This window comes from Mustela lutreola, chromosome 2 (assembly GCF_030435805.1).
Source record: "Mustela lutreola isolate mMusLut2 chromosome 2, mMusLut2.pri, whole genome shotgun sequence".
Taxonomy (NCBI): domain Eukaryota; kingdom Metazoa; phylum Chordata; class Mammalia; order Carnivora; family Mustelidae; genus Mustela; species Mustela lutreola.
The window spans coordinates 70,986,254-71,011,902 of record NC_081291.1 but is presented as its reverse complement, the minus strand read 5'-3'; the positions used below and the strand labels follow the sequence as shown (position 1 = coordinate 71,011,902).

The window sequence follows — 25,649 nt, the reverse complement described above, 5'->3', positions numbered from 1 at the left end:
TTCACTTAATATAATGTCTTCAAGATTTATCCATGTTGTATCAAATGTATCAAATATTTCTTCTTTTTAAGGCTGATTAATATTCCATTGTGTGTATGTTTATGTATATATACACAGATATATATACATACATATATGTATATACACCACATTTTGTTTATCCATTCATCTGTTGATGGACACTTTTGTTGCTTCTGCCCATAGGCATTGTGAATACTACTGCTGGGAATTTGTACGAATATCATTCAAGTGCCTCCTTTTATTTCTTTGGGCATATACCCAGAAGTAGAATTGCTGGATCACATGGTAATTCCACATTTAGTTTTTTGAGGAATCACCATACTATTTTCCACAGCAGCTGAACTATTTTATAATCCCACCAGCAGTGCATAATAGTTCCAATTTTTCTCTACATTCTGCCAATACTTGTTATTTTCTGTTCTTTTTTTATTAATAGCCATCCTAATGAGTATGAAGTGGTATTTAATTGTAGTTTTGATTTGCATTTCCCTAATGGTTAGTGCTGTTGTGCATCGATTTTCAAGTTTGTGAAACGTCTTTGGAGAAACATCTTTTCAAGTCCTTTGCCCATTTTCAGTCAGGTTGTTTGGTTTCTTTAATTGTTGTTGAGTTGTTGGAGTTCTTCACCCCTTCTATATTCAAGTTTCTTATTTGATGTATATTTGTAGAAATTTTATTTCATTCTGTGGGTTGTCTTTTCACTTTATAGATTTTGTCCTCTGAAGCAAAAAGTTTTAAATTTTGATGAAGTTCAGTTTATGTATTTTCTCTTTGATTGTTTGTGCTTTTACTGTTCTATCTAAGAAATCACCGCATAATCCAAGATGACAAAGATTTCCTATGTTTTCTTCTAGGTGTTACAGTTTTAGCTCTTCCATATAGGTCTTTGATTCTCTTTGAGTTAGCTAACCTGTAGGGAGTGAGGCAGGAGTCCGATGTCACACTTTTGCATGTGTCCCTACAGTTGTCCCAGCCCCATTTCTTAAGAGACTCTTCTTTTCTCATTGGATAGTCTTGACACCCTTGTTCAAAATCAGTTGCCTGTAAATGTGAAGGTTTCTTTCTGGAATCTTATTCTCTCTTCCATGTCTCTTTATTATCTTATTATTTTCCATCTTTTTAAACTCTTTACTACATTTTGGATGATTTCTTCTGATTTCTGTTTCAAGGATAAGTTCTTTGTTCAATTGTGTCTGATATGCAGCCAAAAACACCCATTGCATTTTTAATTTATCACTGTATCTTTAATTTCTAGAAGTCCTATCTGGTTCTTTTTTGGATCAGCCAAGCCACTTTTTATGGTTTTCTATTCTTTGCAGGTATTTTCAGATTTGTCTTTTATTCCTTTAAGTATAGTAATCATCACTGTTTTATAATCTATGCCTATCAATACCAGTATCAAATTTCTCTTTGGATCAGTGTCTGTTGAATGTTATATATGCTGCTTCTTACTAGTGGTGCCTTGTCTCCTACAGACTTAGTTGTATTTTACTATCCTTGTCATTGTCTTTGAAAAAATATTTGCATGGAATTTCCTGAAGCATAAGATGAAAGTATTTTTTTCTCTAGACAAGATTTATGTTTGCTCCTACCAGGTTTCTAGATAAATGTAAATATCATGTCACTTTAAGCTAAATCACAGCTTAAAGTATTTTAGAGGCCAGTTTTTGTTAGTACTGCAATTCCCAATGAGTATTAGCACTTGGGTTCCTAGCACCAGGACAACTCTTCCAACAGTCCCCTGAGAATGAGGGGAGGAAACGTTGTTTATCCTTGTTCACTCTTATCCTGAGAGTTTAACCCTTCAGGGTCCAAGCTTTGTGTATTAATGTGTGCATGAGATGGTATGGAGTGGGGAGGAGGTCTATCGCATTCCCTACCCTGTGAGCCCTGGGTTTTCTCTTTCAGGCTCCTTGCTTAGGGGTTTGGCCATCATCACCTCAGTTAAATTTCATAATTTTTTTTCCAGAAGCAAATGCCATTAATGCAAAAGTGTCTTGGGGCACATGCTTCTCCAGGCAGGGTCATCCAGTATAGTTGCTCAGGTTGTGTACTGCACCCTGGTACCAAGTCTGAGGGAGGACAAGTCACCTACAGATATGTTTATTGTGAAACATTTTTGCATTTTTCTTATAACTTTGGTTCCAAAGCTAAGGGATTGTTATATTTGTTATATTTACTTTGCAGTTGATAACAGTTAAAGTGTCTCATTCTAATAAAATCAGTATATTATGAGAATTTTGCTAATAGAAGTGTCTCATTCTAACTGGGTGTTTGTATCCCATCTTTTTTTTTTTAATTTTTATTTATTTATTTGAAAGACAGAGATCACAAGTAGGCAGAAACAGGCAGAGAGAGGGGGGGAAGCAGGATCCCTGCCAGGAGAGAGTCCGAGGCGGGGCTCGATCCCAGGACTCCAGGGTCATGAACTGAGCCAACGGTAGAGGCTTTAACCCACTGAGCCACCCAGGTGCCCATGTCCCCACCTTAAACTTGATCAGGTAATCTAAGGCACTGCATCACCTCTACAGGAAGCTCCTAGGGACTGCATTGCTCCCCTCCTCCTCTGTGGTTTTCTTGCCTAAAGCTCTCTTTTGCTTTCAGCTTCAGCTTCCACCTCTGCCTGAATTAATGTTCCCATTGCGCTCATCTGCCACACGTGTTTTGAGGTCCACTACATCCCCACATGCTGCAGGAAGCCAAGGTGCATCAGGCATAGCATCTGCTATCTTGTCTAGTTCAAGAGAAATGGCAGCAAACACAGTGAAGCTCATTGTGGGAAGGGCCTGGTAGTATCCTGAGACAATAAGACAGAGAGCAGAGAATGGGGAGAGCTGTGTATGGGGTCACCCTAGGGCTGAGGCAGGCAGAAGAAGAGAGAGCTGAGATTTAAATCAGTGCCCTGGGTCACCAACTGACCCAACTCAGGGGAACGGAAGACACTGAACCTTACCACATGGTGTTTGTAAAATAGCTTGTAGAAAGGAAGATTTGAAGGGTTTATCCAGGTAAACACGCCAGAGCAGAGCAGAGTTAACTTTTTTTTTTTTTTTTTTTTTAAAGAACACAGGAGCAAAAAACAGATTAAAACACCAAAGTAAGGTGCGCCTCACTGGTTCAGTCTGTAGCACCTGCAACTCTTGATCTCAAGGTACTGAGTTCAAGCCCCATGTTGGCCATGGAGCCTACTAAAAACAAAAACAAAAACAAAAACCCCACCAACGTTATTGTTATCACCTAGTCCCCAGGATGAGTGCAATAGGATAGCTGCTGCCCTCAGAGGTTCAGGCAAATGGTAAACTCCAGTTCTGACAGGTGTCTGCCAGAGAGTAAGTTGCCTGAGGTTAAACTCCCATGAATCCTGGAGTAAGCCTGTGTTCGTTCTTGTCCCCACACAGGGAAGCTTTTTGTGCTGGAGTCTCAGAATGGCTCTCAGGGCCTCGAACTGGAGGTGGCTCAGCTTTCCTGCAAGAGCAGGGGTGCTCACCTGGTGTCTGCGGAAGAGCTGCGGACGGTGGTCCAGGACTGTGCCTTTGCTGTGTGCACCACCGGCTGGCTGGCAGATGGCACCCTGGGGTAAGTCCGGTGTGGGCAGGGAGTGGGGGAGATGCTCTCCTTCCCATTCAACCCCTACTACCCCACCAGGGCTGATATGGGAGCTCAGTCATTATTTTATTGAGGTGCCAGGATAGGCAAAGTGCAACGGGCAGTAGCTTCCAGCACATTCTTGTTTTGAGTTCTCAAATAAAAACATTTTTGTGGAGTTCTGTCACAGTTTTCCCCCCTTTGTTATTTTGAATTTCCTTTTTAAGTTAAAAATAATACATGCTTGTAAAGAATTTCTAGTAATACAGATATGTGTCAAGTACCAAGTTTTTTTTCTCTTTTCTCTTTTTCTGCACCTCAAAGGTAGTGACTCTTAACTGGTATAATTATCTCTTTCTCTGTGGCTGTTCATCTACAAACATATGAATAGGAGGGTGGTATGGGCACAAATTCTTTCCCCTTACTCCCATTGAAAAGTGGGGTGCGTGTCCTCTCCCTTTGAATCAGGGACAGCACAGTATCACCTTGACTGACAGAATACATCAGGAGCGAGACCACGTGACTTCTGAGGTTAGGTCGGAAAAAATCTTTGCCCAGATTTCTGGGACAGTCACTTTTGAGATGTCACGTAAGACATCTGCTTATCCTGAGTGGGCCACGCTGTGAGGAAGCCCAGGCTACAGGAAGATACCTCACATAGGTGTACCCACAGACAGCCCCCAGTGATGTCTAGCCCATAGCCAGCATTAACTGCCAGAAATGTGAATGAGGGTGCCTTGGCATGATTCCTGCCCTCAGCTGTCGAGTTCCTGCCAGTCTTTGAGTCTTCCCAGCTCATGCCTGAGACCAGACACTAGAGAGCAGAGACAAGCCATTCGCATCGTGCCCTGAATTCCTGACCCGAGGAATCCTTGTGGAGAAATAATTCTTGTGGCCAGCTAGGAGAAAACTGCCCATTCGTTCTGCTAACTGCTTCTTTAGTTATACCCAGAAAAGGCAGGAGCCATTCCACTGTCTCCTTCATGCCACAGGAATGTGAAAGAGCAAAATGGACTCCAGCAACTACTTTGGCTGATAATAACCTTGAAGATGGGCTGGCAGATGACCATAGAAAACACACACAACCAGGCTGACTTACAACTCCAGTTGTGCCACACGTGAAGCAGTGGTTGAATAAAGAGGACAGCTAGGCTACCTCCAAAGCGTTTCAGTGACTCTGAAACTGTGGCCCTGACTGCTGGACATTTTACATCCAGGTTCCTAAACAGAAAAAACAGGTCCTGCATGCATATGTTTCCATGGTGTAGTCAAATGTTTCCATGGTGTAGATAACTCTGTTATTATCATTGCATCAGATAACCAGCATTTTCCGGAATTCTGAAGAGCCAGTTTGGAACCAGACTTCCCACCTCCCAGGCATTACAAATCAGGACTGAGTCTTTGGAAAGGTTTGCTGTAAAGTGTTAGGACATTATTAGTAGATCTCTGCATTGCTGAGATGATATTTTTTTGTAGCAAACATACTTGTTTGATATATTTACTATAAAACATATTAATACTAAAAATAAAAGTATTTTATTGTTTCTGGAACCAAGAAGTATCTGATCATCAGTATATACATTTCACTGTGGTTATTTCCTATACAGCCATCCCCCTCCACACTGAAAATCAATTAATTAAATGCCTGGTGCATCTTGCAATTGATGGCATAGTATACCTATAGTAGATCTGATCTGTATGTCCATGAATTTATGTTGAGTGTATTCATAAATCCAGAGTAGGTTGGAGACCTAAAGTGGTGAACACGAAATTGGAAACCAATTGTCTCCTAGAAGCTTTTGCAGATTCCATAAAGGATGGATGAAAAACAGTAGCAAATTAGATAGCCTCAGAGGACTAGGACAGAGATTTGAATTCAGGTTTTGTGGGGCAGGCCTGCAGAGTCCTTTGGTTTGGGCTGGGACTTTACAGGGCTATAACCCAGGAGTAAGAGTAAATTGGAAGAAGCATACAAGCCCTCATAGTAGCCACGGTATAGCTTAAAATCCTCTGGAGCCCATGAATGTGGCTGGATGATACTGGAGTTCCAGTGTTCCTGATACCTAGCAGAACTGATTTAAAAATCCACTCTAGAAGGGAATAACATTATTCTAGCAATTTATTTCCACAAACAATCTTATAAAATATAGGTTTTGTCCCCCAATATAAAATAATCAGTCACATAGGAGATAAGGCAACCAGAATAAAGACAACAAGTAGAAACTCTAAATATTTGTATTGGTAGATGCAGACTTCAAATAACTTTTTCAAATGTTCAAAGATTCAGAAGACAAGAAGGAGAATTTTGGAAAAAGACTGAAACTATGAAAATAACCAAATGGAAACCCTAGAAGTGAAGCACAGTAACCCAAATTAAGAGCATAATGGATGGATCTAACAGCTGATGTAAAAAGAGCCAAAGAAGAAATTAGTGAACTAGAAGATGTTTCAGAGGAAATATCCAGAATAAAGAACAGAAGAAAAAAAAGGATGAAAATACAGAAGGGTCAAAGGAAGTGATGCATGTGATTGGAATTCTGAAAGAAGGAGCAAAAGCAATATGAGACTTATATCCAGGCACAGATTTAAGAAGCCCTACAAAACCTGAGTAGGACAAATAAATTCAAACTTGGCACATCATGGTGAAACTGGTAAGAATCAAATACAAGGGAAAAATATTAAAAGTAATAACAAGTTCCTTCCAAGGAGCAATAATAAATGGACAATGAAAGCCCCAAAACAACTGAATGTTAGTTTCAAAGTGTGGCAAGGAAGTTATTATCAATCCAGAGTTTTATACCCAGTGAGAATATCTTCTTAGAATAAAAGTTAAATAAAGACATTTTCAGACAGACAAAAGATGAGAAAATCCCTTATATTAGACCTGCACTAAAAGAAACACAAAAGATTAATCTTCATGCAGGAGAAAAATAATTTCAGGTGGAAGGCTGGAGATGCAAAAAAAGAAATCAATGACAAGAGTAAATATGGGGGTAAAATGAAATTATGTAATTGTTTAAAGCAGTAATAATAATACTAAACACTAAAAAATGGCACGTAGGTTAGGTAGTATTTTAAGTATACTAATACATAGTATATTTTAAGAATTTTTAAGTTGTATTATTGGAGAAAGGGGTAAAAGTAATATTAAATATTAATAAGTCATAACCACTAAAACGATAGTAAAAGGATATATAACTTCCAGACCAATATGAAAAAATGAATGCCCAAAAAAGATTCAAGCAATCAAAATAGGGGAAAGAAAAGAGAGAAAGAAAGAATATGCGGAACTAATAGAGAGATGGCAGATTTCAAGAAGAGATCTGTGATTAAATGAGATTAAAATAGATGTGATGCTCCATTTAGAAAACAAAGATTTTAAAAATTCTACTATTTGCTGTTTGCCAATGACATTCCTAAATAAATCATGGGAAAAGAATAAATTATGGTTTGTTTATAAGTAGCATGTATGTAGAACTGAATGATACTTCATACTCAAACTTATAAGATGCTACTAAAGCTGTACCTAGAGGGAAACGTAAAACATCTAGATGCTTGTGTTAGAACAGAGAAAAGGCTAAAGGTTTATGAGCTAAGTAATGATCCATTTTAAGAAATCTGAAGAAGAACAGAAACAAACCCCCTCAAAGAGAAAGGAACTAAGAAGAAGAGCAGCACTTTGTGAAATAAAACAAACCTACTCTGAAACTTGAACTGATATATGTGGCCTTGACTGAGGCATCACCTTTGTCTTCCTAACTGGAGGCATTTGTTGGGGGAGACTACTTCCCTACTGACGCTTTCAGTCAAAGATCTTAATTCAGAAAAAAATCTCTGCTGATTCAGAACTAATGGCAGAAAAGAACTGTTTTTTCCTATTCTTAGTCCTCCTAACAGTGTCTTCTTTGTTTCAGGACAACCGTGTGTAGCAAGGGGAGTGATGAACAGCAAATCATGAGAGCCATTGATGTGAGAATTGAAAGCAACCCAGCTCCTGGTGCCACGTACAGTGCCTTTTGTATTAAGGATGAAGGTCAGTGCCAGAGCCTTTGTCAAGGTTCTGGAGGGTGCACATGGTGGTCGCCATCTTAAGTTGCATTCTCCAGAGGCAGACCTTGAGATGAAGAAGTCTTCCAAAGAAAAGCCAATAGGGCAGTGGGGCAGTGGTCAGAGAAAGGAAGTTGAGCAAGGGGTGTCGCAAAATTGCAAAGTCTGCATTGGCGGTGATGTGGGGGTGATCTTGGCTCAGTCCTACAGGAGATCTCTGGAGACAGTGTAGGTCACTAGTTTTTCTGATCAGAGGGGAGAGAGCAGGGATATTTATACCACTGCACCTGTCATTCATTGGTTAAGGGCTGCTACAGCAGATGTAAATTCCCAGGCATTTGTGGTTTATGCTGTGTACTGGCAAAGGGTTCCAGTAGCTTGAGCGCCACCCTCCAACAAGGACACAAAGATGTCCACCGGGAACCCCTGTGCATGGAAATGGTAAAGGTATCTAGGTAAGAGTGGGCAGACCCCTGACAGCCATTTGCTACAGCTGCTGATGCAGCTTGCCCTCCAGTCTCTCTTCATGGTGGACTGCACATGAACAAGGAAAAAATCTTTTTTCCCCAAAAGGGAACTTCCCTCAGGCTGCATTGTAGAGTCACCAAATCCTAATCTCCTGGGAAGGGATCAGAGGAGTTGGAAAATCAGAAAGCCAGATGAACCCCAAGGCTCTGGCTGGTGCTTGTTAGATACTTAACAGTGACAAGCTTCTCTGCTCCTCTAGGGTCTTCCCCCAGAAAGGCTTCATTTGCTCATTGCTATGGAAGAGTGTGTTATGAGAGTCTTCTGATATCTGTCCAGTAGAGCTCCTGAATGACATGGCTTTGCTCTGTAAAGCTTGGCGAGAGCAATATCCATGGTTTGTTTTTCAAAACCACGTAAGGAAGTTAAGATGTTCCTTTGAATCCCAAACATAGGCAAAATTTCAGATCCCTGAGAGAGACAGGACAGAGCCAGAAGAAAAAGAGCATGGTCTTCTTTCTTCAGTGATCTCAATGACTACGTGGGGCTTCTGAGTCTTCTCCTTCCCTGGTGAACAAAGGGTATCTGTTAGCTTTTGCTATATAACATACCACTCCAAAATGTAGTGGCTTAAAACAATGATTTATTTAGTCCACTGTTTTTTTGGATCAGCAGTTTGTGTTTTTCTGCTGATGCTGGCTGAGCTCATTCCTGAGTCTACAGTCAGCTGCTGGCTAGGTGGCCTTGCTTCTGGGAGTTGGAGGCTATTGGCTAAGATGCTGGGGGCCACAGGACAGTCTGGGCTTTCCACTTCACCAGCCTTCAGACAGGTTGTGTCAGAGCAAGGATGTGCTCCTTTTTGCCCACAATTGTAGGACATGAAGCCAGAGGTTGGAAACATCCCTTCATGTCCTGTAGGGCACCAAGCTCAAAGCCATGACAGCGACTCCAGAGTTGAATTTTTTGCCAAAATGATATAATGTGCTTTCTGATATAAAGCAATCAGAAGAACACAACTTCAGTTCAGTGGCATTCCTGCCAAAAATGCGTAACTTGGATCTACTCAGGAAAAAACATGAGCCAAACTCAAATTGAGAAACATTTTACAAAATGACTTTAAAAAAATATCTAGGATAAGAAAGGCAAACTGACTCTTCTAGATTAAAATAGACTAAAAACATTTGACAATAAAAATGTAATTTGTGATCGAGGATTGTATCCTAGACCAGAAAAATATAGCTATTGTTGATAAAATCTGAGTATGAATTATGAATTAGAGAATAACTTAATAACTGTACTGCAGTCCTGTGAGCAAATACCTTTGTTCTTGGAAATGTGTACCAAGGTTTTAGGGACGAGGAGACATCATATCTACAACTTACTCTCGAATGGTTCAGAAAAGAGTTACAGGGTTAGATATACCTAGTATTTATACATGTGTATATATGCATACATATATTTGTCTGTGTATAAATAGATATCTCTATCATCCATCTATCTAGAGAGAGAAAGACAAATGGTAAAGCAAATGGGCAAAATGAAAATACATTGGTGAATCTTATTCTTACAATTTTTCTGAAACTTTGAAATTATGTAAACATGAAAAATCTCCAGCAAAAAATGGTCTCCATACTTCTAAAAAAACAACAGGAAAAACAAAAGCACCCTGAATCATGGGAACCAACAAGGGAAGCCAATTCATGACAGCTGACAACCTATGTGAGGACTGATGCCCCTGCATGTGGCTCATTAGCATCGAGTGCTCTAGAGCCCTGCCTCCCAGAGTAGTTTGCCTGAGCCTGGTCTGGCCTCCCCTCACCTCCAGGTCAGTGGGGAGGAGCTCATATGGGGAAGACTGGAGTCTTGGCCCTACCGGCCCGATTTATGAGGAGGCTTCAGGTGGGTCATGAAGGGGACTCAGGACTGCATGATGAGGGGAGACTAGGGTGGGAGGGCTCCTTGCTCTTGAGCATTCTAGAAAAGCAGAATGGATTTCCCAGAGTCTCAGAGAGAGTGCTGTCCCTGTGGAGAACTGCCTTTCATCCTTTTGAAAGAGCCCGTCAACCCCTCCCACACAGCCCTCCACCCTCCTCAGGGAGCAGTAGCTTTTCCTCAGTGGAGCCTTTGTTGGCAGCACAGGCAACAAGGGCAATTTGTGTGCTGAGGGAAGGTGTAGCGCCTCGGCCTCAGCTGAGGTTCCTTGAGGTTCTATGGCACCGTAGGTGAGGTCTGGTCCAGCGTTCGCGCCAGGGCAGTGTCATCCCCTAAGGTTGACTTTTTCTGGATGACACCTGGGCACTTAGCTCTGTGCAGCTGCTTCTCTCTGGCAAGATGGTAAGAATGAAGTGTGATAACTTCAAAAATGGCAGGCATGTGCCTCATGAAGAGCCCTGAAGGAAAACAGAGCCTGTGGAACATCCAGGCAGCTTCCTTCCTGTTTTTCTCTTTTGAAATAAAGCTCATCGTGAAAGTAGACTTTTCTCATTTGCTTCCAGTATTTTTGATTCACTGACAGTGAATTTCCAGCCCTGTGGTGATCTCACTTAAACTAATAAGTGAAGTTATCTTTAACCAGCTGGATGCTGATGAAATAACCTGCTTCCTCTTGGTTTCTCTGGCTTTGCTCCTCTGGGCAGCTGTCTGTGGGGTCGACAGCATGGGGTCTGGAGGCTTCATGTGTCCTCTTGCCTTCTCCCTGTTGCACCCCCAAGGCTCTGTGTCGGGTATGCTGCTGTTCCTCCCTGGGCCTGGCTGCCCTCTCCCACCAGCCCACCTCACCTGCTTAGCACTGGATGCCCCTGCCCTGCGTACTCTGCTGTTGCCTGTATTTCCTTAAAAACTAAAAAGGAATTATTCCCTTCCTTTATGTCATCAAGTAGAGAGCTGATGCTCACCTCTTTGAAAGCAGTCAGGAATTTGTGAGAGTAGCCAGTTCCCAAGTCGGCCCGGAGGAGGCCCTGGGCCTCGGGATTGACTTCGGGGGAAATTCTCTCACTGCTTTGAGGAACTTGGAATCCATTAATCGAATGTTTTGTACAGCTGATAGAACTGATTTAGTTCAGGTTCTCCCAAGGGAGTGTGGAAGACTCTGAGCTTATTAGCATTAACCTGGTCTTGGCCATTTGTTTGTTTACTTGTCCAGTGTAATGCAAAGTCTAGTGCCCAGACTTGTAGGGGAGAGAGAGAGGACTCATCCCCACCCTTGAGGAGCTGACAGTATATAAAGATAGGTAAGAAATGAATTGTGCTTAGGAGGGTCATGAGGGAGATTCCTCATGGTGAGGTGGTGGCAGTTGAAGTGGAGTTGGAAAGAGTTGGTTTCGTAGGGATAATGATCAGGGAAGGGAAGAGAGGACACTGCAGACAGAGAGAGCAGGTGGAGCAAAGGCTAGGAGCATAGATCCCAGTTGTTCTGGGGAGACTAGCTCAGGGAGGGCCATGGTACTAGGGCTTCAGGAAGTGAACTGGGCTCAGACCATGCCTGTGAGCCTGCGTAGCAGCTGGGCAGGACTGAGGTGGCTGCAGAAGACCGCCCAAATAATTCCTCCTGCAGGAAGCAATGATGCCCTCTCCTCTGCCGCCCATACGCCCAGGCCCAGGCCTCACCAGGTCTTGCTTTCCCAAGACTGCAGTCTTCCATTCCAAAAACTGGGGCTCAAACAGTCCTGACGCACAGCCAGTTCCCGGGGATGCTAGGTGTCTGGGCAGGTAGAGAAGAAATGCCAGTGGGTCCTTAGCCTCTGGGGCAGATAACGGTGAGGTCTCTGTGACCTTGGGCTATAGGCACCAGCAACCTGGACAGATTCTCCACTTCCCTGCTACCCAGAAGACCTGGGGCTGCACTCTGAACCCATTGGCACATTTTTGGGAGCCTGTGATTGGCTTTCTTGTATGTGCTGTGAGAAGCCCAGAGCCTGGCCGCACCGACACGCATGTGAGCTTCCAGTGGCCACTTCGTTCTTGAGGTTCTTGGGGGTCACACAGTTCCTGGAATGTATTAAAAATGTAACATGGAGCTTATGACACCTCTCTCATAAGGTTTTTACCAGAATTAAATGCCCACTATGTGCCTGGGGCTTAATGGGAAATAAGTAAAGATGAGTTCCATTTCCCAAGCAAACAGAGCTAGCTGTGTGGATGTTAATCCCCACATCTGGGAAGATGGGCCTTTAAATGATCTTACTGTTGAGTAAACTGAGGCAGGTCAGGCCTTGATGGATATAGGGAGGTGCCCAGGAAAAAGAAGGAAACAGCTCTGCAACTGAATTGTTTATGAGTCAGAATTCCTGGTGGATTTGATTACGGCCTCCCAAGAGGGAGTGTGCTTGAACGAAAACTCTTCATCACAGTCAGTGGGATTCTGGCCACACTGCGGGTGGCCCGGGACCACCTGCCCCCAGCACTCAGGATCCTCTCCACACCCCGAAGTTTCTTTCTCTCAGCTCATCTTTACCAACGAAGGATGAGACATGAAGGGCAGGGAATCAACATTCTCTAATTATAAACATGAATAGGTTGTCATTATAGTCAAAAATCTAAAGAAAATTAAAGTCGTTTATAAACAGTCCGCCCCAAGATAAGTACTTAAGCATCAGACCTGCTTACCCTGCGTTTTTAGTTCACCAAACTGGGATTCTGTTTTTTTCACTCAGTAATATATATCTTCCCATGACACTGAATATGCTCCAAAGGATGTTTTTTAATGGCTATTGTGACAACCCATTGCATGAACGTATGTAAATTAAACATTTCTCTTATCATTAGACATTTTGGTAGTTCTTTGGTTTTGTTATAATAAGTAATACCGTGTTTGAACATCCTCATACATGCACCTTTCTGCTCATCTGTAATGACCAGTCTCTTTTTAGAGTTAACAATTTATTGAGAACTATGTGTCACTTGCTCTAAGACCTTGTCTGCTGTATGCTGCATCAGGCATGGTTAACTATCTACATAAAGACAATCCCCTCCCCTTCCTTCAACAGGACCCTCCCCCAACCAAGAGCCTGTTGTTAGTATTCAGCATGCCACTGGTCTGTTGGAAGAATAATCAAGCAGGGAAGAATTACAAGGAAAGCAAAAGGTGTCAACATTTCAAAAGAGAGGGAATCCCTTTAGGGAGTCAGAGCAAATGAAACTGTTCAAAACCGTTTAGAAAATAATTCATTCTCATTGAGCAGCTACTCCATGTCCCTTTAGGTACATTTCCATCTCTCTCCTCCCCTTCCTTAGAGGAAGTTCCAAAACTTCCTCTACATTTCATATGTGATCTCTATGATCTCACTTCCCATTTCTCCATTTCTCTCCATCCACTGCTTTCTGTCTTCTCTCCAGTCAAGGAAGTGAAACTGTTCTCACCAAGGTTTCTGGTAGCTTTGCTATGGATAACTGCAGCGGCTACTTCTCAGTCTGCATTTTGCTGTTTCTGCAGCCTTAAGGACTTGATTATGCCTTGATCCTTGAAATACGTTTTCCCTTGACTTCCTTTGGCTTTTCTTCATATTTGTCTGTCTGCAGTGGTGACTTGTGTGAACTCTTCATTTTCCGCTCACCTCCTAGGGTTCTCACCTGAGCCCTCATCTCCCTTAACTCAGCATTTCAGTGGCTTCAGTTTTCATCTAAATGCTCATTAATTTGGGGCATCTGGGAGGCTCAGTGGGATGGGTGTCTTCCTTCAGCTCAAGTCATGATCCCGTGATGCTGGGATAGAGTCCCATGTCAGGTTCTCTGTTCAGTGAGGAGCCTGCTTCTCCCTCTGCTACTCCTCCTGCTATGCTCTCGTTGTCTCAAATAAATAAATAAAATCTTTAAAAAAAAAAAAAAGTTCATTAATCTCAAATCTTTTTTTTCTATAAAGACTTTACTTATTTATTTGACAGAGAGAGAGAGAGAGCACAAGCAGGGGGAGTGGCAGGCAGGGGCAGAGAGAAAAGCAGGTTCCCTACAGAACAGGGGGAGCCCGATGTGAGGCTGGATCCCAGGAGCCTGGGACCATGACCTGAGCTGAAGGCAGTTGCCCAACCAACTGAGCCACCTAGGTGTCCCTAATCTCAAATCTTTATCTTAAGCCTTGGTCTCCCCACTAAGCCCAGGATTCCAAAAACACAGCTGCTTATGGATGTTTCTCTTAGAGCCTCAAGCTCCCCCAGTCCTGCACCAGTCCCTTAACTTGCTTAGCCCCTCCCTCGTCCCATCCTCTCTTTTACTCCCACAACTTTTCAATTATAAGTTCTGCAAATCCTTCCTTCTCAATATCCCCCATACCCACCTGGTTCTTGCCATCTGCACCTCACCTCAGGGGCTGTCCTCTCCTGGACATCTCAAATGGCCTCCTAACTGGCCTTTAGGATTCCAGGGTGTTTCCTCAGTCTGTTCTCTACCCTGCAACAGTTTTCCTTCTAAAATGCCAAGGGGACTGTGTTATTTTCTATTTTTAGTTGTCCCCCCTTCTACACTGGACAATTCCAGACTTCCTCCTTGGCTTGCAAAGGCCTTCATAAACTCGTGCCTGCCTATCTCCCTTGTACTTTATGCTTCAGTTTTACTAACTTCTTGCCACTCCTCGAATAATAAGAAAGGCTCAGATACCAAAATACATTTAAAACTATGGTAAACAATCATTTGACACTGTAGAGAAACATGTAAACAAATGCAAAAGCCTGGAAGCACCAAAATGGACCCAATGTGCCTAAGTTTATTTTATTTTATTTATTTATTTTTTTGTAGATTTCACTTATTCATTTGACAAGAGAAAAAGCACAAGCAGGGGGCATGGCAGGCAGAAGGAGAGGGAGAGGCAGGCTCCCCGCTGAACAGGGAACTAGAGGCTGCGCTCCATCCCAGGGTCTCGGAACCAGGACCTGAGCCGAAGGTAACCACTCAACCAACTGAGCCACACAGGTACCCCTAAGTATAAGTTTATAGCGAAGTGGGTCGTGAGACTTCCAGTCAGTGGGAGAAGGATAGGTGGATTAATAGTACGAAGTGATAGCTTAAGAATTTGGGGAGTTAGGGACGCCTGGGTGGCTCAGTTGGTTGGGCGGCTGCCTTCGGCTCAGGTCATGATCCTAGCGTCCTGAGATCGAGTCCCACATCGGGCTCCTTGCTCGGTAGGGAGCCTGCTTCTCCCTCTGCCTCTGCCTACCACTTTGTCTGCCTGTGCTCATGTTCTCTCTAACAAATAAATAAATAAAATAAAATAAAAAGAATTTGGGAAGTTAAGACAATGCATTATTGTATACTGATATATGGAGATCTCTTGTAGATTGATAGGGTGAAGACCATAATAGAGAACTACTTTTAAGAAATACAAATGGTCAATAAATATTCAACTCTTTTTTACCAATCAAAGATAATGCATTTTAGTATAAGAAATCACCTTTTTAGGTTCATGAAGTTGTCAAAGTTTATAAAGATGGTTGTCCCCAGTGTACTGAGGAGAAACAGGCAAGTTTATATACCACTGAGGGGTATAGACTCTTAAATCCTCATATTCAACTTGGAACAACCCATCAGAAGCTTTAAAAATACAAATGCCCTTTCACCCATCAATTTTACTTTGAGTATTTTATTCTAAGGAAATTAGCATGGGTTAAGTACAAAAGTATGACACCAAGATGTTCATTACTTAGAGAAAATTGGAAACTAAGTTAATGTCTAACAATAGGGGAGTCCATTATGGTAGAGCCTTAAAAGTGGAATAATATATAGTCATTTATAAGTAAATTCAAATAATACAAATATCTGGGGTCCCTGGTTGGTTCACTCAGTTAAACGTCTGACTCTTGATTTCAGCTCAGGTCATGATCTCAGGGTTATGTGCTGGGCATGGAGCCTGCTTAAGATTCTCTGGACCACAGGGGAAAGGAAGGAAAACTGAATGCAAAGTAATCAGAGAGGGAGACAAACCATGAGAGACTCTGGACTCTGGGAAAAAAAAAAAAAAAAAACAATGATGTACTCTATGTTGGCTGACCAAACATAATAAAAATGAAAAATAAAATTTAAAGAAAGATTCCTTCTCTCCCTCGCCCTCTGCCCATCCCCTCCCACCCCTCTCTCCCTCTCTAAAAAACAACAGGGACACCTGGGTGGCTCAGTCGGTTGAGCGGTTGAGCGTGTGCCTTCAGCTCAGGTCATGATCCCAGGGTTCTGGGGTGGAGTCCTGCATCAGGCTCCCTGCTGAGCAGGGAGCCCATTTCTCCCCCTGCCTGCCTCTCTCTCTCTGACAAATAAACAAAATCCTTAAAAAAGAACAATGAATAATACAAATATTTGTTGATGGGGAAAAATATAATGTTAAATTCTCAAGCTACAAAACAAAGCAATTACGTCATCGTGTGGCAAAATACTGTGTAAGTGCGTGTGTACGTGTGCAAAACTGAAAACAAAACCCACGTTAACAAGGGTTATCATTGGTGAAATTCAAGGAGACTTTTTATTTTTCCTGTGGTATTCTTTTCCCAGTGAGTTTTTCGAGTTTTCTGGCTTATGTAAGAAGTATTGATATGGATAATTTAAAAACATTTTACCAAGAAAATCTTCAAACCAACACAAAAGCAGCAAGAATAGTTTCACAAATCCCCATGTGCCCATCACCCAGCTTCAGTAGTCAGTACTTTGCCGACTTGATTTTATCTGTTTTTCCCAGTGATTTTCTCCCATTGAGATATTTTAAAGCAAATGCCAGACATTATATCATTTTGTTCTAGAATGTTTAAAAATTATTTTTTATGAGGGGAAACTCAGGAACTAGTATCGTGTAGATTCTATGTGACAGTAATTGATTTAAATTTAGTGATTGACACAGAATTTAACTGCGTATGAACTTGCCCACACATTTACTGTACTTTCTACCATACGTAGAAAGTCTGCAAGTTGGAAACCACTGCCTGAAGGCATGAATCCTTGTCAAATGCAGTTCCCCTTGGGAGAGATTGTGAATAATTTTCACCCATTTATACCTCTTGCTGAATAAATTGCAGATTTTCTGGAGAGGAAATATTTTTTAAATTATTTCATGGAGGCATAATTTATATCAGCAAAATGCACAGATCTTAAGTTTGATGAGTTTTGACAAAGTTACACACCTGTGTAATCAACACCCAGTCAAGGTACGGAACATTTCCCTTACCCCAGAAAGTTCCCTGCAGTTCTTTTCCAAAGATTCTCTGCCCCTCCTCATCCCAGCAGAGCCAAGGCAATCTCTGTTCTGATTCCCATCACCGTATATTAGTTTTGCCCGTTTTTGAGGGTAGGTTTTTATCTATGACACTAGTTCTCCAAGAAGGGTCCCTGGGCCAGTAGTATTAACATCACCTGGGAACTTATAAATGCAGATTCTTGGGCCCAAACTATGACCTGCTATTGAGTTAGAAACTCAAAAATACAGCAGTCTCTGTGAGGGGTGTGTGTGTTGGCGGGGGTACAAGCCTGTGGGTGATTCTGATCACATTCAAGTTTGAGGAGCACTAATACTGAGACCTGGGAACTAACAATAAAATTGGACAGAACAGGGAAAGCAGTGCCGGTTGTGTACGGGGTGACTAGGGTGGGAGGGAACTGTGCGGGTGGGCATGAAAGTCAGCTTCTTCACGTAGCTTAGATAACACCAAAAGGAAGAAGGAAAGATCAAGCATTTGTGTCAGAATGTCTGCATCTTGGTTTTGCAAAGGAATTATGAGGGTCTGTAGGCTTAAAATTTCTCAAAAGAAAAGCATTAACTTTCATAGGAGTTCTAAATTCTGTGGAAACTGGTTATCAGAAGCTGGGATTGATTGGCAAATGAGTCCTTTATTAATACTATTTTACAGATAAGAACTTTCATAACATCTCTTTTCTTGGAAGGGAAAATGACAGAAATTGCTCTTTCCGTTGAAATTGCTGAAACCCAGCTTTCGGGTCTAAGAAATTCACAAACCACCATCTCTACCTGCGGAATAACTGAGAAGAAGCAGTGAAGGCTGTGCAGACCCAAGTTTCCCTGAAGAGAATAGGATCTAGGTCTGTAGCCAGCTGGTTTTCAGAGCCTGCTGTGAGGTCTAAGATGGGAAGGTTAATGAAAGGAACTAATTCCAGTTGTGCCTGGACATGAGTGGTGTTTTTGGCATGCCCTTGGCTGTGTTAACACATAGAACTGTTGTCCTGAAGTTTTTGAAATCACACCACCTAGAAGCAGCGTGTTTCCTGTCTTGAGCACTGGTGGGACATTCAGAAATACATGGTATGTGTACGCAGACTCTCGGGAGTATGGTTGTGGTTTTCCCGAGTCAGTTTCTAGCCAGAGTCGTCCTGGAAATTAACTGAAAGGAAGGAAAATCCCGTGAGTCTGCTGGGGCGTGAATTTGGCCTGAATTTCCCTTTTTATCTGCTCTCAGAACAGTTACTCTGCTCTCAGGTTTTCCTACTAAGGAGTTGGTGTTGTGTCCCACAGATAGAGCTGCATGAGACTTACAGTATTTACTGGTTCCTTGATGCTATTTGACAAAGAGCCTCCAGTTTCCCAGAATTAGGTCCTGGTAAGAGGGGAGAAAATTGGGATGTCCAGCATGAGTCCTAGCCAGCTGAGGATTATGGAGAGAGACATGGAAGCTGTTGCCTCTCAGGTGCTAGCTGGAATTCAGGCCATTATCACGCACCGGAGACTTTGGTCCATTCCTTTCAGGATGCCCTGCTCAGACTGAGTGATGATGCCTCTCTCCTCAGTGGGGGGCACCCCTTGCATCTGTGGCAGCTTTCAGATGGCTGCCTGTCCCTGCTTGCTCCATAGATGAAGCAAACACTCATCTCCTGGGCTACACAGTCAAGATTCTGGGTTAAATACAGCACTCTGTGCCAACTTCCCTGAAATGCAACCACACCATTTTTTCATTCAGAATCTCTTGTGTTGAAGAACATGAATAGCAATGATGCTCTTTGAGAAAGTGCTACTAAAATTACAAGCTGACAGGCCAATCAGGGTGGCTTACAGCATGAATTCTGATTTCTATTTTCATCTTTTCTTAGCATATTTTCTTTTTTTAAAACAATGTGTTTCTTAGGTGAAAGGCTCTCTCTTCCAATATAAAACCAGAAGAAGAAATTCAAATTAAAAATTCTTTTCTTTTTTGAAAAAAAAAAAAAAAAAAAGCATCACCACATCACTTGGATGCAGCAATTCTACTTCAAGAAGGTTATCCTAAAAAGTATGTATCGAAATGTACATATGAGAAGTTCATTTTGTAGCATTGTTTATAATAAATAGTGAAAACTTGGAATCAACAAAATGTCTATGTAATGACCAAATAATGTGCTATAGTATAGCCTTTCAAAATATTGAGGTAATTTATAGTACTTATTTAGAAACAGCTCTAGAACATTAGGGGAGAAAAACAGACTTCTAGTTTCTAGCCCAACATGTAAGGACAGAAATTCAATCAATAATTAATAGCCTTGCCAAACAGAGAGCAACAGACCCAGATAAGTTCCCTAGAGATTCTACCAAACATTTAAGGAAGAAATTATACCAGTTGTTAAAACAATTTCTTCCAGAAGTTAGAAACAGAAGGAATACTTCCTAACACATTCTATGAGGCCAGCATTTATCCTCATACCAAAATGAGACAAAGTCATTACAAGAAAGTAAAACTACAGACCAATAACTAATAAACATAAATGTAAAAATCCTCAACAAAACATTAGCAATTTGAACGTAGCAATATAGAAAAAAAATTATACACCGGAACCAAGTAGGACTTATCCCAGGTGTGCAAGGCTGGGGCAACATTCAAAAATCAATTAATGGAACCCATGACATCAACAGGCTAAAGAAAAAGCATGTAATCATATTGATAGATACAGAAAAACATTTGGAAACAGCAATACCCATTCATGATAAAATTTAGCAAACTAGAAACAGAGGAAAACTTCTTCAACTGCCTAAAGAACATCTACAAAAAACCTACAGCTAACATCAAACTTATTGGTGGGAAATTTGAAGCTTTGCCACTAAGATATTTATACTTTGAAAGGAATTTATTCTTTCTGAGAGGATACAGTAAGGAGTTGCTTCCTTTTTTTTTTTTTTTTAAGATTTTATTTATTTGACAGACAGAGATCACAAGTAGATGGAGAAGCAGGCTCCCTGCTGAGCAGAGAGGCCGATGCGGGACTCGATCCCAGGACCCTGAGATCATGACCTGAGCCGAAGGCAGCGGCTTAACCCACTGAGCCACCCAGGCGCCCCAAGGAGTTGCTTCTGACCACGGCAGGAGCACCAAGTGCACCTTGAGGCTGGAAGTATGACCTTTGGCCCAGGCCACAGCTCCCTGACCCTCAGCCTCTTCCCTCAGCTAGTAGTGAAAGCGTTACTCCACGTAACAGCTCTGTGTCTGGGTCTGCCCCACAGACTTCTGACTCCATGGGTCTCTCACATGAGCTAGACCCCATGGCTCCCATCACTGCGGAAACAGGAAAGCTTGGTTCTCCCCTCCTCACCTTAGGGACTCCCTTGCTGGCTGAAGTCTTGGATTTTTTGTAAGCAATTTGCAAGTTTTAACACAAATCAGTCTACATTCATTCCTAGAAGGCTCATTTCCAGTAAAAAAATACATACCAGTCAAAACATTCTCACAGGAGAACTAGAACAGGGGGGTTAAAAGGAAAGCTGGGGCCCATACACCAAAAGTGGCTCTCAGGGCCAGCTTGAGGGCACAACCCTGGTGGGGGCTCTTCTCCACCTTCAGATCCAAGCATGAGACTCACCTACAGAGTGAACCCAAATGTAAACTGCGGACTTGGGGTTATAACAGGGTGTCAGTGTAGGCTCCTAGATTGTGACAGACGAGTCGCTCTGGTGTGTGATGTTGCTAATAGGGCAGACTGTGCCTGTATGGGGACCGGGTACCTAGGAACTCTCTGTACTTCCCACTCAGTTGTGCTGTGGACCTCAAAATGTTCTTTAAAACAATAGGTTTTTTTTAAAAAGCAGCTATCAGGGACGCCTGTGTGGCTCAGTTGGTTAAGTCACTGCCTTCTGTTCAGGTCATGATCCCAGGGTTCTGGATTGAGTACTGCATCAGGCTCTCTGCTCAGCAGGGAGCCTGCTTACCCCTCTGCCTGTACCTGCTTGTGCTCAATCTCTCTCTCTCTCTGATAAATAAGTAAGTAAATAAATAAATAAAATCTTTTAAAAGAGGATATCAGTAATACATATGATATAATCTTATTTATGTTAAAACCACACAGAGAGAGAGAACTATACCTATATAAGGGTGCCTGAGTGGCTTAGTTTGGTTAAGCGTCTGCCTTCAGCTCAGGTCATGATCTCAGGGTTGTGGGATCAAGTCCTGCCCTGGGCTCCCTGCTCAGGGCGGAGTCTGCTTCTCCCTCCCCCTCTGCCTCTGTGCTTTCTCTCTCTCTCTCTCTCTTTCTCTCAAATAATAGATAAAATATTTTAAAAGATAAAAAGAAGAGCTATACCTATCTATACCTACCTAAGCCTGTATGTACGTCAGTGTATATCAATACCTATGTCTGTATTATTTGTATAGACTAACCCTGTAACAGTGTCAGCATCAGAGATGAGGGTGGGGGAAGGGAGAGGCACCTTCTGCTGTGCTTGATAGTTCTTAGCCTCTTAGCTTTTTAGCAAAGAGTACCTGCTCACTTATGTTAGTAAGACCAAAAGGAGCTTGCTGTTAGGCACATGTTTCTGAGTCCTCCCTTCAAGGAGGCATGAGAGGGTAATGCTGCCTGGCAGTTTCAAAGCACAAAGTCGTAGCACTTGTAGCACAATTACTCACTCAACAACTATTTTCTGAGTGCCTCATTTGGACCAGGCATTTGTCCAGGCTCTGGGGACATCAAGGGTGAAGGAGAAACAGCCCCTGTGATCCCAGCTCAGGGTACAAGCAGCCCCCAGGGAAGGGGAGAGTGGGTTTGGTTTTTTTTTTTTTAAGATTATTTATTTATGTATTTATTTGACAGAGATCACAAGCAGGCAGAGGCAGGGGCGGGGGGTGGGGGGAGTGAAGCAGGCTCCCGGCTGAGCAGAGAGCCTGATGCGGGGCTCGATCCCAGGACCCTGGGATCATGATCTAAGCCCCAAACAGACTTTAACCCACTGAGCCACCCAAGTGCCCCAGGAGAGTGGTTTTTAACCTGGTATTCTCCCAGGCTGCCAAAGTTCTGCATGGTTTGGGAAAGCTGACTGTGACTCCTTGTCCTCAGAGAAGCCATGTGGAGACCCACCTTCGTTCCCACACACCATCCTGCAGGGCCGCACGGGCCTGGAGATGGGGGATGAGCTGCTGTACGTGTGCGCCCCAGGCCACGTGATGGGCCACCGCGAAACTGCCTTCACCCTGCTGTGTAACAGCTGTGGGGAGTGGTACGGCTTGGTGCAGGCCTGCGGAAAAGGTAAGCTGCCCACCAACCCTGGGAGCACAGCCACCCCATTTGTGCTCCTCCCTTTCAAAGATGCATTCACATCTTTCCCCTGAGTTCCGGGAGCTGACAGCATCTCCACTCTGACTTATCTAGAAAGTTAACTTGGAAATCTGATCGAGATGCTGTGCCAGGAGATAATGCTTGTGGTGAAAATGACCCCAGATTGGTACACCACGCCGGGAAGGCTGTCATGAATGCAGGCTTGCAGGCCGGCTTCCCTGAGGGGCGAATCTTGTGACTGGACATAACCCTATGGGGACTTTGTGGGCTTTGCTATAGCTTGTGACAAGAGCTTCTGGCTCTTTGGGGCATGCAGCTTGGAAACCAGGGCAGGTCCACTTGGAAGTCCTGCTCCCTTGCCCTGGAGCAGTCCTGCGGGGGTTGTGGGGGAGGAGGGGGAGGCAGGGAGAATGCTCTAAGACAAGTGTGGCCTGGGCCCACTGACAAGAGCCGCCGGTTGCTGCCCTGCAGTCTTGCTGTGTTCCCTGGCCTATAACCCATGGCAGTCATGAGAGCTGACATATTTAGTTGAGACTGAACAGAATGCTGGTGGGCCTCGACAGAGACCTGATCTAGTTCCCCTAGATGGCCTCACTTCACTATTGTGGTATACCTGGGGGTCACAGGCTTCTGTATCCCACTTCCACCCAGCCCTTTGGGGGTTCTCCCAGGAGCAGAAATTACTGTCCCCAGCCATGGGCTGACCTGGCCTCCCTACTCTTGACCTGATGGCTTCATGCCAGGCTCTGAATTGTTCCCTGACCTCACAAGGCTCCTCTTACCCCAAGACTCCTGCAGGGACCACTTCCTGACCCCCATGATATCTGGGTACCAAGCGGAGGCTGGCTCCATGGAGGGGAACGACTCCAACATCACAATGTGAATGAATTTATTGGAAGTCTGTGCCTAGAGTGTCCTGCAGATCCCATGGGACCTTGATGAGACTAGGGTGCTGAACTTGTCTTCGAGATTCATCCACGCTGTTGACTAAGCTGTGGTCTGTTGTCGTCACTAATGTTTACTAAGTGTGAAGACAGCACCATTTACTTTTCCAATGTGTTGGTGGACCTTTGGCTTATTTTCATTTGGTAGCCACCACAAGCCATACCACTGTGATTGTGCTCACCCAGGTCATTTAGTTCACATGTGAACTTATTTTTGTGGGTTCCGGGGCGTGAAATTGTGGCTCATGGGGTAGGTGTGTCTTCAGTGTTAGTGGATGCTGCCAGAGAGTTTTCCAGAGTATTCCGACCACTTTACTCTCTTGCCTGAGAGTTCCCATTGTTCAGCATCCTTACCAGCCTTCGGGTCTTGGGAGACTTTCACCTGTTTACCCATCTGGTGACTAGCCTGGGATGACTTAGTTGTGATATTCATTTGTCTGGTTGAGCACTTACTACATTTTATTTTATTTTTTTTAAGATTGTATTTATTTATTTATTTATTTATTTATTTGTCAGAGAGAGAGAGAGAGAGAGAGAGAGGATGAGAGAGCGCACACAAGCAGGCAGAGGCGGAGAGGAGGCTCCCTGCCAAGCAAGGAGCCCCATGTGGGACTCGATCCCAGGATTCTGGGATCATGACCCGGAGCCAAAGGCAGCAGCTTAACTGACTGAGCCACCCACGCATCCCTCTTACTACATTTTAAAGAGGCACTAGCATTTCCTCTGTAAAAGTCTATTCAAGTTTCTTGCTCATTTTTCTAATTGATTTGAATTATTTATATAATGTAGGATTTCTTTTTTATATAAAACCTTCATAATGTGTTGCAAACATTTTCTCTCATTTTGTGGCTTTCTCCTCTCGGAGGATCTTTTTTTTTTTTTTTTTTTAAAGATTTTACTTATTTATTTATTTGACAGACAGAGATTACAAGTAGGCAGAGAGGCAGGCAGAGAAAGAGAGGAGGAGGAAGCAGGCTCCCTGCTGAGCAGAGAGCCTGATGCGGAGCTCGATCCCAGGACTCTGGGACCATGACCTGAGCCGAAGGCAGGGGCTTTAACCCACTGAGCCACCCAGGCAGCCCCTCTTGGAGGATCTTTTAATGAACAGGTTTTTATCTCTTAATTGTTTATTTCAACTTCTTGAACTGTAGAGCATTAAAAATTGTTTTCTAGTATTGGCAGACAACTACTTTAGCAAAATACAGTAAAAATCAATTAATATAAAGCTAAAATAGGGATGTCTGGGTGGCTCAGTTGGTTAAGCATCTGCCTTGGGCTAAAGTCATGATCTCAGGATCCTGGGGATGGAGTCCCACATAGGGCTCCTGGCTCAGCAGGGAGTCCGCTTCTCCCTCCCTCTCTGCCCTTCCCCCTTCTCATGCTTGCAAGCTCTCTTTCTGCCAAGTAAATAAAATCTTAAAAAAATATATGAACCTAAAATAAAGATATTCCAAACATACATACTATTTTTTGTTGAATTAAATAGACATAAAATTCCCCTGCCAAATGGTTATGAAAGCTTCTAAAAACATCCTCTCAGTGTATCTATGTGCCTCGTTGCAGACTAGCAAGCGAAGTCACAGTCTGGGACAAGCACTCGAAGCACTGTTTGAGCAATCTTCTGCCTCTTTCCTCATCATCATCACCCTGCTGTTGTTTAGCGGCAGGTAGAGGAGCTCCTTGCTAATACTGATCATTCACCTGCAGGAGAAAATCACACATAAGACCCAACCTTGCTGCTTGTGAGTGTGTCACCTCCAAGCAGGCCCTTAGCCACCCCAAGATTGCTAAGAGCTGCCTTTACTTCTGGTGAGGCTCGGGTGTGGTCATCTCAGGAGCCACACCCACCAGCCACATGGGCTGTTTACAGGCCCCAGCCAAATGAGACCTAAATGCAGGTTTTGTGTGTCTGCAGTGGTGTTTGTTTTCTCCCTGCCAGACAGAGCGGTTGGAACTTTCAGCTGGCGGGCAGGAATTCTGGTTTCTGTACTTGGCTGAGTGTACAGACTGTTCCAGTTTTCGTTGCCCTGTAGATTTAGCATTTCAACTAGCTGTGTCATTATAAGGGGTGTGTGTGTGTGTGTGTGTGTGTGTGTGTGTGTGGGTGTGTTATAAGACTATCTTCACCAGGGATTTCACTCCATCTTGCACAGTGGGTTA

At 43.2% G+C, this 25,649-nt stretch overlaps 1 protein-coding gene across 1 annotated transcript in view; it reads left to right on the top strand.

The window, feature by feature from the left end:
• SUSD5 (sushi domain containing 5) overlaps positions 1-25,649 on the top strand; it is a 51,266-nt gene that overhangs the window by 7,595 nt on the left and 18,022 nt on the right. The window contains exons 2-4 of the mRNA XM_059162203.1: positions 3,420-3,597; positions 7,521-7,639; positions 22,327-22,515. Coding sequence (XP_059018186.1) covers positions 3,420-3,597; positions 7,521-7,639; positions 22,327-22,515 — 486 coding nt within the window. The remainder of the gene's footprint in view (positions 1-3,419; positions 3,598-7,520; positions 7,640-22,326; positions 22,516-25,649) is intronic.